Source organism: Gymnoscopelus braueri, assembly GCF_963280865.1.
Source record: "Gymnoscopelus braueri genome assembly, chromosome: 9".
Taxonomy (NCBI): Eukaryota; Metazoa; Chordata; class Actinopteri; order Myctophiformes; family Myctophidae; genus Gymnoscopelus; species Gymnoscopelus braueri.
In genome coordinates, this window is record NC_137610.1 from 28,003,992 (window position 1) to 28,016,528 (window position 12,537).

Genomic DNA, 12,537 nt, shown 5'->3' on the forward strand with positions numbered 1-12,537 from the left:
TATTCCACCTGGCTTCAGTTCCAGCAGCGACGGCAGGAGTGAAGCCGGTGTGTTGTTTGTTTGGTAACGTGCAACATGTGGGCCAGTGTTGCCAAGTATCGGGAGAGAAACAAGCGAACCGACTTCCAAAAACAAGCCAAAAACAAGCCTAAGTTTGTCCAAAAGTTAGGGTAAATAAGCAGCTTTGGCAACACTACACTAGGTGTCACTGACGGCCGGGATTTCTGACTAATAACATTATAGTTGATGCACACTTTTTAAACATTTTTGGCTTGCTTAAGTGACTTGAAAGTGACTTGAAAAGACTTGAATTTTCAAGTCAAGAGGGCTCAAGTCAAGTAAAGTCTCAAGTCTTTAGTGTTCAAGTCAAGTCAAGTCTCAAGTCTTTGGCATTCAAGTCCCAAGCAAGTCCAAGTCTATTTTTGATTTGGTCAAGCAAGTCTAAAGTCATCAAAATCGGGACTTCAAGTCAAGTCGAGTCTCGAGTCTCGAGTCCAAGTCCCCACCTCTGCCGGAAGCCGGAAGCGTTTCAAAAAGCGATCTTTTAATTGTTTTATACTATCTACGGATCGTTTCTCTTAGCCAGTGGAGCATTAGTTACCATGAGCTGTGCTTTCTTTTTCTGTTCTTTTTCGATCTCCCAATCCTACATTATCTTAAAATCAGCGTGAGGTTCCTTTTTGTTAATAGCGCGGTAGTTCCTGGCCAAACAGGAAACCGTTGCGGTAGTTCCTGAGGACGTCGGCCACGACGTCATGACGTTGGCCAGGAACGTCATTTTCCCGGGAAAGTCCCCCCGTACACGTTCAATAGAAAATATATAAATAAAAGGCTTCCGGGGGTGAAATTCACGGAGTGGGTGTTGTGAAACTTTTGCCACTCGCAAAAGATATACAATTTAACTTTAGTTTTGTTGAAAACGTTACCTAGTATTACTTTAAGGTCCCTTGTAAATATTGGTATTTACTAATGTTTAAATCAGTGGTTCTCAAACATTTTCATGTCAAGGACCCCCAAATTAAAATGTACTTGTCCACGGGCCCCGGGAACAAGTTCAAGCTGTTTGTTACAACCAAACCACATAATCTATACCATTGGTTGTGGGGTCCTTGGGGGGGTACCAGGGGGTCCCCAGCAAAATGTGTTAATACAGCATCACAATCATTTTAACCACTGCACTTTAACCATATTTTAGACTTTGGCTTTTCAAAAATAGCAGATATACAAGCTCATAGTGCGTCACTTCGTGCCGCACTATGAGCTTGTAGATCTGCTATTTGTGAAGAATCTTGAAAATGTGTGCAGATCTTTGAATATATATATTTTAAACCGAACATTTTTGACTAAAATGTTTTGCTTCTGGAGGTACCTGGCACAAAATGGGGATGGGGTCCGCAGCCAAATACATGTAATTTTGGTGGTCCTTGACATGAAAAAGTTTAAGAACCATTTCATACCATTTCATGTGCTGTATGTTTTATAGTTTCACTAGTAGATGATTAAGTGATTATCCTTTGAGCCACCACTAGAGAGCACTGTTGGACTCTCTCTCTCTCTCTCTCTCTCTCTCTCTCTCTCTCTCTCTCTCTCTCTCTCTCTCTCTCTCTCTCTCTCTCTCTCTCTCTCTCTCTGCCTCTGCTACGATTCTTGAGATCCATTACATTGATTTAGAAGTAAGCTAATAAGACACAGATCACAAGGTTATGAGATTGCAGTGAGTCAATATGGTTTATTATTATAACAAGGATGAAGGATCTCTCTCTCTCTCTCTCTCTCTCTCTCTCTCTCTCTCTCTCTCTCTCTCTCTCTCTCTCTCTCTCTCTCTCTCTCTCTCTCTCTCTCTCTCTCTCTCAGTCAAAGGTGCATGAATAAATTGCAAATGTACGTGCAGGTCTAGCCCCTACGGAACCTCTCCCTCCGCTATGTAGCTCCGAGATGAGGTTCCTCGTTGTTTCCTGCCGTTTGCGGTATTAGTATTTAATTTGCCTCGGTTTTCATCCGGTTACATGTTTTTAAGACATTGCGCAAGAGTTGCGCCCGTAGAGATAACATTACTGATTACCCTACTGGTCAAATGTTGAATTGCATCTTCTAATGCAAAATATTATGGAACCGGATGAAAACCGAGGCTAATTAAATACTTTCTTCAACTGGTTGGAAGCTGTTATGTTCCGCTAGAACTTAAAACATCTGAGAGAGTGGCGCAAATGCTTTGCTTTTTGGATACGATGTGCAGAAAGGGGTAAGAAACATGTAAAGTGGAAAATGTGCGACAATGTCGACCGCAAACGGCAGGAAACAACGAGGAACCTCATCTCGGAGCTATACAGCGGAGGGAGAGGTTCCGTCGGAGCTAGTGCAGGTCTAGCCATGGATGTTCAATAAAAAGCATTTTAATCCGATCGGTGGCTATTTTCTCATAGTTATAATGTATGTACAGTGCAATACACCTCCCAACCAATAGGGTGGCGTAGTTGAAAGCATATGGAGAAAATACGGAGAAAATGGCCACCAATCAAATACAAATGCTTTTCATTGAACAATACGGAAGATACAGGTACTTCCGAGTGCCCGTACAGAATTGTAACATCCGTGGCCATGGGGTAAGCAGTTTATATTTGAAATCTAAACGTTTATGGAGATGTACGGACCAAAAAGGGAGAAAGTGCAAACACTATGTTGAAATTCATCCATGACTGTGAGTCATGTATCAGGTCTATGTGGGAGGAGACAGGAGTGCTGTCACAGCTGTGTGGTTACGTTTAGGGAAGTTACTCAATATCGGAAAACACATTTTGTTGTTGTTTGAGCAAAACACGACTTTACATTTACAAATATAGAGTTTTCTTAACAGTTAACACGCTCAATATTACAACAATGAGCGCATAAAACGACGCGCTGTACGTTATTATAGGAGAGAATATAGTTTTGAATTAGGAAGGAAGTGATAGACTTGGTGAGAGTTGTTGTTTGTTTCCACAACAAGATGACTGCCGGTAATAATTCAATAACATCCTCCACATACATCCGCAGACTAGACTATGGAACCCGTCGCAAACTGTGTGACTTTCTGGACCCTCATGACGCCTGGAAACAGGTGCTGGTGTCCATCAGGAGACCCAGCGGGGAGCCGAGATACTCACAGCTTCATGTCATGTAAGTCCTGACCCCCTCCTCAGAATGGTAGGCTATGCATTTAGGCTAGTGGGGGCCTCAAACTTTTTAGGCTGCGACCCCCCAGAATAATCATATTGAACTGGGGACCCCCACCCTGACAAGCACTTGGAATTGTAGGAGTTGAGGCATTACATTTAATTTGACTCTTTCTTATATTATTTGACAATTTGGCCAATGTTTGACCAGTTCACTGTCATCTGGGGAACCCTCCAAAATCAAACTCTTCATTTCAGGTTCCCCTAGCTGTGATATTACATTATATTTCCTGTATTCCATATTCAATACATGAAATGTAGGCCTATATGTCAGGGCAGATTTAGCCCTGAAACATGACTGTCATACAAGCGTCATGTGAACCATGGCTAGGGCAGATTCAACTTTTTCATAGATTTCATAGATAGTGTAAATTAATGTTTTTTGTTTTGTTTATTTCAGACATTTAACCAATTTAACCCAATAGGCTACTTAGTGACTACTTAGTCACACAGAATTACAGTAACTCTGAGGACCCCCTGTTGAAGACCCCTGGTCTATGGAGTATCACAGCCATTCTAGGCTAAAGTTCCCCCATTGGCTGTGATGGCTGTGCGGGACCGTACCTATGTTCCCCGGGTCCTATGTTCCCCGCTTTCCTAGGGAGAGCGGGGAACATAGGACCTAACCTAAACCTAACCCTAACCTTAGTGGGGGAACATAGAACCTGGGGAACGTAGGGATGACCCCGGCTGGGCTGTACGTGCATTAGGCCAGACTTGGTTCTCAAACCTTTTCATGCCGTGGACCCCCATCTGAAAATATGTTGTGCCCAGGGACCCCCATACAAGATTTGTTATTGTAAAATGTTTCCAAAATATTCAATTTGTTTTCGCTTTTTTTAAAATAGCAGATCTACAAGCTTGTAGATCGACTATTTTCAAATAGTTGGTATAGGGTTAAAGTGGTTAGACTCATCTTTACTGCTATAGTATTAACACATTTAGCTGGGGAACCCCCTCAAGGACTCCTGACTTTGAGAACCACTGCAGTGCGGATGGGGTGTTAAGCCACAGAAACTCCGGTCGGAGAGTGTACAAATTACAAATGACATTTGTACACTCTGTATGCCACATACAGTATGATTTGATCAATGGTGTAAAGTAACTAAGTACATGTACTCAAGTACTGTACTTTTTGAGGTATTTTTACTTGGAGTATTTACAATTTACAGTACTATTTTTACTTCTACTCCACTACATCTCAGAGACAAATATTGTACTTTTTACTCCACTACAATTATTATCCACTACTAGTTACTTTGCAGATTTTTTTGTCACATCACAACGCGTTGTGAGCTTGTAGATCTGCTATTTTCAAAATATTTTTAAATACATTTTAGACATATGATAACTTGTGAAATGGGACATTCTGCATAATGATTACTTTTACTTTTGGTGCTTTTTAAGTATATTTTGATGCCAATACTTATGGTGTACATTTACTCAAGTAATTATGTATTACCGGACTTTTACTTGTACATTGCAGTATTGATAAAAAAAAGTTTACTTTTTACACCACTGGATCTGACATTGGTGTTTCCTTGCCTGCAGGAGATATGAGGGCCTGGTTGCTCAGGGCAGAAGTCCAACCCTTGAACTGCTGAATGACTGGGGGACAACTAACTGTACAGTGGGTGAACTGGTAGACATTCTGAAGAGCCACATATTACTGGCCCCAGCCAGCGTACTGCTACCTGGTGCGTTTCAAACCAACATTTCACTATTTTTTATCCACACTCTTTAACCCATTCAATACGGGAACGCATAGCTGTGTCATGTTAGATTTTTTGCTATAACCATTCTTTTATACTTTGAGCTATTCAAAAATAGCATGTTGCTGTCCGCTTTTTGCATTTTTTTCCATAAATCAGTGCTATTGAACACCCTTTACGTCTGTGTGTTGGTAAAAAAATTAATTGAACCAATGAAAGGTATTAAAAAGTGCTTCTGACAAAAGCAGCTAACTCCATCGGATCCTCAAACTTTCTGCTAAACCAGCCAACTCCAGCAAAGGGGGGTGGAGTTAGCTAGTTTTACTGGCTCCACCCCCTTTTGACCTCCAACCTCATTGTGAGGTCCATTCAGCTGTTCTTATCAATGATGAACAAAACCTCCTAACTCCATTTTTGTTTTTTCATTTCCTGAAAAATGAACATTTTGGAGTTAGCTGGTTCCTGCCGGACAGCAGAGATATATAAGCTTGTAGCGTGGCACAGAGTGCCGCGCTACGAGCTTGTAGAATGTAGATCTTCTATTTTTGAGGGGTCTGCGGCCAAATACATATCATTTTTGTTGTTTGGTTGCTATATCAGTGGTGCTCAAACTCTTTCCATGTCAAGGACCCTCAGAATTATATGTATTTTGCCGCGGACCCCCTTCTCAAAATATTTTGTTCCAGGGAGTGGTTAATGTTTATCCTAATTCATTTCAAATGGTCCTCTTCCAGATGAAGTGACAGAGTGCTGCAGACCACAGCGTTGTCCAGGGCCACAGCAGGCAGATGACACAACCAGGGTGTTAGAGGCTGAAGGACCGTCACGTCCAGTGTGCCCAGCTCTGCCTTCAGCACCGCTACCAGATCGCCAACCTGTGGAACACGAGGAACCATGCAACACAGGTCAGTGGTTCTCCAACATTTTCATGTGAAGGACAGTGGTGGAAAAGTACTCAAATGTTTTACTTAAGCAAAAGTATCAATACTGCAATGTAGAAATAACTGTGAAAGTGAGAAGTCCGGAATTCGAAATTTACTCAAATCTTTTGACAATAGCATATTTACAAGCTCACAATGTGTCGCATCGCGACGCATTGTGGGCTTGTAGATTCTTGTAGGGCTTGTTGGGCTTGTAGATTCTTGTAGGGCTTGTTGGGCTTGTAGATTCTGGGCTTGCAAGTCCTACTGTGTATATATAGGGCCGAAGTGGTTAATGTATGTAGTGGAGTAAAAGTACAACATTTGCCACAGTACTTGAGTAAATTACTATTTAGAATTATTTTAATATTGATGTTTATCATATTTCTTTATAGTCTACATTTTACACTATACTACACTATTCCTACTACTTTTCTTTATTACCAAGCAAGAGTCCAGATGGTTTGGACTTCTGTCAGAGGATTGTATGTTTGATTGGCATGTGAAAATAAAGAAATAAAATAAAGAAACACATATGTTTTTTAAATGAAGGTTTATAAAATATTACAAAGATAATAGAGATTTCTGTTTATTATCATGCTTTATTTTCCAGTATTGTGTGAATATTGAACCTTGTAGTCACTTAATAAGCTCACTAGGTGGCAGCGTTGGGTGCCATAGTTATAAACATCTAATGTGACTAATTATGTTCTGTTGTTTTGTCCTGTTAGGTTACTTAACGTTGTCATACAAGGAGCTTATGAAGATCACCGGTAACTTTGATGAGCGCCCCCTGTCGCTCGGAGGGAGCAGGTTGGGAGAGGGGGGCTTTGGGACCGTGTACAAAGGCTTCATCAGTGACAAGCCTGTTGCTGTCAAGCGGCTCAATGCAGTGAGTGAAAACTCATTCTCACATACAATTCTTATAAAGCCTGTGTCCGTAGTTACTGTAGTAGGCTGCTTACTTGGACATCTGTGACATTAACCCTTTAAGACCGGGAACGCATCTGTGTCATTTTAGATTTCTTTGGCTATTCAAAAATAGCAGATGTACAAGCTCATAGCGCGGCACCGAGTGCTGCGCTATGAACTTGTAGATCTGCTATTTTTGAAACATCTTGAAAGTTTGTGCAAATCTTTGAATATATATATATATAGTTTTAAAGCTAACATTTGTAACTCAAATCTTTGCTTCTGGGGGATTCTACAAATGTCTTCTTAAATCCTAACAGTTATTTGAAAAGAAAAACTTATGTTGCTATAATATCAGTTGTTGCTATAATATCAGTGGTTCTCAAACCTTTATCATGTCAAGCCAAAATGATATGTATTTGTCCATGGACCCCCCCATCTCAAAATATGTTGTTCCAGGGACCCCCAGAAGTAAAGGATTTGAGTCAATTGTGGTTAAGTAGATTGCGATTAAGTGACAACGTTTCAACCCTAGCAGGTTTTCATCGGGTCTCAAAGACCTGATGAAGACATGCTAGAGTTGAAACGTTGTCACTAAAATAAAAAAATCTACAAGGAGCTAAGACACAGTGTGCAGACTTCCTTTCCTCTTCTAATGTGCGTATATTAGTTCCAGGATCCAACCACTGCAGATCTGCTCGTTATAATTGTATTGGACATACTCTACCTTACAAATTGGCTAAAACAATGTTTTATTCATCAAAATAAACCTCAGGTTTTAGCTTTAACAAAGCATAATATTTCACTTTCAGATGGAGCATATCTCGCTTGACGAGCTAAGAATTCAGTACGACCAGGAGATCCAGACACTGAGGACGTGAGTTCCTTTAATTTTTCATAGTATTTCTCCTGCCCCTGTCCTTCACTATGTCCTCTACCCTCCTTGTTATACACCGGGACTGTAGTGAAGTGACTCACTGCAATCTCATAACGGCGTGAGCGGTGTCTTAAGCAGACATCTAAATCAATGTTATGGATCTCAAGAGAGATAGCAGCAACAGAGTAGAGAGAGAGAGAGAGTGACAGAGAGTGAGAGAGAGATCAGAGTCACAGCATCACTGAGTAGCTCAAGCTATTCAAGCTTGTCGCTCTTTGCTCTTAAATGCAATTTAATTAATTTTATGTAAATGCAATATTGTAATTTATTTTATGTTAATTGGACTCTTTTGATGTAAATCCTGTTCAATGAGTGTTTACAAATGCCATGTGAAGCAATACTTAAGTGTTGGAAAGATAACATCATCACAAGGCCATTTAGGATAATCTTAGGACTGATATCGTAATACGATCATGTTATGCATTGTTTCTTGAGAGCTTTGTTCCTGGTTGTTTTTTTTAAATATTTTGCAGCATGTTTGTTTACACGTCTGTTCTGATAATAAAGGTTGACTTTCTTCACAGATTGCAACACGAGAACTTGGTGGACCTGGTTGGTTTTTCCTGTGAGAGCCAACACCCTTGCTTGGTGTACGCCTACATGGCCAACGGTTCTCTGCTTGACCGGCTGGGCTGTTTGGTAAGCTACATTGTCAAAATGTATCCGTATACAGTCAAATCCTCAGTGTTGTACAAATGTAACCAAATGGGCCCTTCTGGGTATTTTGTTTACATATTTTGTACTCACTCAGAGTTAAATTAAACCTGCTTAAAACTTGTTTTATTAAATAAAACTTTGTTTCAACCAATCTGTATGGTAGAGTATGTTAATTCAATGTACTGTAACTGGTACATCTAGTAGTATTACTGGTTTACAAGTAGTACTGCAGTAGTAAGCGCAGTATTTTCCCTGGCCAAGCCGGGATTGCCTCTTGGTTGAGCCGGTAGAAATGTTGTCTCTCATGCGGGTTTGAATCCTACGTACATACGGACATAACCGTTACGGATTTCAGCTTTATCACTGAGTGGAAGGGAGCTAAATGAACAATCCGGCACTCCATTGAAAATGTATTAAAAAGTATAAAAGCACAAAAAAAACGCCTGAAGGCTTGTTTCCATTGTTGTCCTTTTATGTTACAGAACATGTTTTCTGGTCTTCAGATAAAGTATCAGAGAATCTTTTTGTTCATCTTTGTCAGGATGAAACCCCTCCACTCTGCTGGAGAAGGAGATGTTTGATTGCCGTGGGCACAGCGAGAGGCCTGGACTACTTACACAGCAACCACCACATCCACAGGGATGTCAAAAGGTACACGCCTGCTTTTGGGTTGGTTTTATTACCTTCTAATCATTATGATCTTTTAATAATGGTTCTGACCATCTTGCACGTGAATCGGATCGCATGGTATGCGGTAGAGGAATGGAGGTTGAATCCCAGACAGCATTCAGATATTCCCCCCTCCCTCAACAACAACAACCATCGCGGTGGCCTTGATTAAGCTGCTTAACCCCCAATCAATCTGACATATTTGTGACGTATGACAAATTTGGGCAAGGTTTCAGCCCAGTCTGAACCCCATTGACTTCCATTACAAAATGAAAGTGAAATATTTAAAAAACTGTAGAATCTGTGAAACATATGTGAAAATTTTGAGGCAGTATTAAGTTGGCCTACTTGCAGCGTGCATAAGAAACTTTGTGCTGAACAGTGGTTGCGAAATTATCTCTGGACATACAGACTGACCCTCTCAAAGACGGCTAGCCTCCTGCAGGGCCAACATGTCTATGTCACTAAAAACTAAGCTTCAGACCACCCAAAACAAACTGATATGACTACATCTCGGCCTTAAGCCCATGACCTGACCCAACCTAATTCCAACACACTTCGCTAGTCTGGGATGGCTCAGGGTAGAAGACGTTACGAAGTTATGCAAATAAAAATGTAAGATAGTCAAAGGGGCAGTGCCCTCAATACCCTCATACCTGACTAACTACTTCTCCAAAGTGAGTGACACCTACAGCCACAACACTAGAGGGAGCAACCATGATCTGGTAACACCCAAATTTAGAACAAACTTGGGAAAATTATCATTCTACTTCTCTGCCACCAAAATATGGAATGCACAGACACCATCCATTAAAAGGATGGTGGCCTGAAAATGCATCTATCAGGGGATGTAAATGTAAATTCCCATCAAAAGGAGGTGTCATTCATTGCGGGCGTTTTTCCTTTTTCTACTTTGTACATATAGTATAGTGTTTGTATTTGTTGATGACATGTATTATTGTGATCATCTTTTATGCTATGTTGATGAATTGAATACATAGGACCACAATGGAAACAAGTCCCCAGGACTTTTCTGTGTCATCCTTTTAGCCTTAATGTCTGACTGTACCACGTGCTGTTTACATTTCAGTATTCAATCCCCCAAAAAAAGACAAACTGTAAAAAGTAGAATCCGCAAACTAGAACATGTAACGTGTGGTGGTAAGAAATATTTTATTGTTTAATAAATTGTTCTCATGTAATTGTTTAATATCTGTTGTTGCCTACCCAGTGGAAATATTCTGTTGAATGAAGACTTTGTGCCGAAGATCTCAGACTTTGGCTTGACGAGAGCGTCGGCCAAGCGCTCATCAACCACCATGATGACGGAGCGGATCGTTGGCACGCGGGCGTACATGGCACCTGAAGCACTGCGAGGCGAGATCACCCCAAAATCTGACATATTCAGCTTTGGAGTGGTAAGACAACGCACACGTGCATGCGTGCACGCACACACACACAGGTGCACACACACACACACACACACACACACACACACACACACACACACACACACACACACACACACACACACACACACACACACATGCACATGCGCGCGCATGCACGCACGCATGCACGCACGCATGCACGCACGCCAGTGGTGGAAAAAGTACTCACATTTCTTACTTAAGTAAAAGTATCAATACTGCAATTTAGAAAAACTCTGTTACAAGTAAAAGTCCGGAATAAAAAATTTACTTGAGTAAAAGTACAAAAGTATTGTCTTTTGAAAATAGCAGATCTACAAGCTCACAATGCGTCGCGAGTGAGCTTGTAGATCGGCTATTTTCAAATGGCCGAAATGTATATAGGGCTGAAGTTGTTAATGTATGTTTTGTAATGATAATCAAAATCTACAAAGTAACTAGTAACTAAAGTTTTCAAATGAATATAGTGGAGTAAAAGTATAATATTTGCCTCTGAGATGTAGTGGAGTAGAAGTAAAAGTACTGAAATTGGTAATACTCCAGTAAAGTTAAAATACCTCAAAATTGTACTTAAGTACAGTACTTGAGTACTTAGTTACTTTACACCACTGGCACACACACACACACACACACACACACACACACACACACACACACGCACGCACGCACGCAGATGGAGACATAGTGGGTTTAGATTCTGCAATTCTGCATTGCATATACCTGTAGGCCTCTTCATCGAACAAACACACACACACACACACACTCAAACACATACACACACACACACACACACACACACACACACACACACACACACACACAGAGATGGACCTAATAGTGGATTTAGAAACTGCAACAACTATATCGCAACTCAGCAATCTCTGTCTGAACAATATGTGAAACTGCTGACATGCAGGTACTCTACTTAATCTCAGGATGCTAAAATAAAAGGACAGCCTCTGCTCATCCATGAAACCACTAGAGACACTAAAAATGAAGTACAAAAAGCTTCAAAATAAAAAAAGCATTATACTCCAGGTTGTTACATCTCGATGTTTACGTATTTTAGAAGCTACGATTAATGGGAGCATTTAAAAAGTGAGTAGATACTATATAGATTTAATTTAACCAGGTGAGTCCCATTGAGACTGGAATCACTTTTGCAAGGGAGCCCTGAGCCAAGAAAGCAATCAAGCAGGGGAACAAGCAATGCAATAAAAACAGAAAGCAAAACACAAACTGCATTAATACAAACTCTAGTAAAACAGCTGCAGACTTCAGTTTTCCACATCTGAAGTAAACTTTTAAAATCCCCCAAAGGGATTAAGTGCTCCAGTCTAATGGCATTCTGGAGCTGATTCCAGGTCCATGGAGCATAAAAAACTAAAAGCCATCCTCCTAAAATCCGTGGACAGACGAGTGCAACGTACTAATTTCTATTTTTGTACCATAACCACTTGAACCCTCTAGTCTTAGAGAACTGAACTTGAGTTACAACTGTGCTTTGTAAAAAAGATTTATTTTTGGGCTTTTATTGATAGGACAGTAGGCTGACAGAAAATGGAGAGAGAGAGATGGGGAGTGACATTCACCAAAGGCTGTTGGGATCGGGACTCGGACCCGCGATGCGCTGTCAGGCTACAATGAGCCTACTTTGACTGCTTTCTTCCCTCTACACCAAATCTCTTTACCAAAAATAGCCGATCTACAAGCTCGGCTTGTAGATCGGCAACACAATTGCGTTACAACTGTAAACCTGTGATGTGACAATAACACTGATTCTGATTCTGAACATGGCAGGCTCAGGGAGCGGAGGTTGTAAGAATTAGTTTTCCAATATAAAAATACCATTTAAATAGCAAAGGGAGCAGCACGTCTTTGTAAATTACAATGTGCCAAAACAATGAACCATCTACTGTGGGATAATGAAGTCAGACCTGCCCTGTTATAGAAATGTCATCAATGTGTAAGATATTTAGCATTTGAAATAAAACGTAAGTAAGGCTCCATGATAGGCTCATGATAGTAGTGGTTCCATAACGTTTTAGCTCGAGACCCAAAAGAGAGATTTCATGTCTCCCAAACTCG

General features: G+C 40.7%; 1 protein-coding gene across 1 annotated transcript in view; it reads left to right on the forward strand.

Moving 5' to 3' along the window:
• Positions 1–2,771: 2,771 nt before the first annotated feature.
• The window catches only part of irak4 (interleukin-1 receptor-associated kinase 4), a 14,975-nt gene continuing 5,209 nt past the window's right edge, over positions 2,772–12,537 (forward strand). The window contains exons 1-8 of the mRNA XM_080437651.1: positions 2,772–3,156; positions 4,764–4,909; positions 5,659–5,829; positions 6,576–6,736; positions 7,569–7,633; positions 8,218–8,332; positions 8,892–9,001; positions 10,251–10,437. Of these exons, the coding sequence (XP_080293777.1) occupies positions 2,987–3,156; positions 4,764–4,909; positions 5,659–5,829; positions 6,576–6,736; positions 7,569–7,633; positions 8,218–8,332; positions 8,892–9,001; positions 10,251–10,437 (1,125 nt within the window). The 5' untranslated portion in view covers positions 2,772–2,986. The remainder of the gene's footprint in view (positions 3,157–4,763; positions 4,910–5,658; positions 5,830–6,575; positions 6,737–7,568; positions 7,634–8,217; positions 8,333–8,891; positions 9,002–10,250; positions 10,438–12,537) is intronic.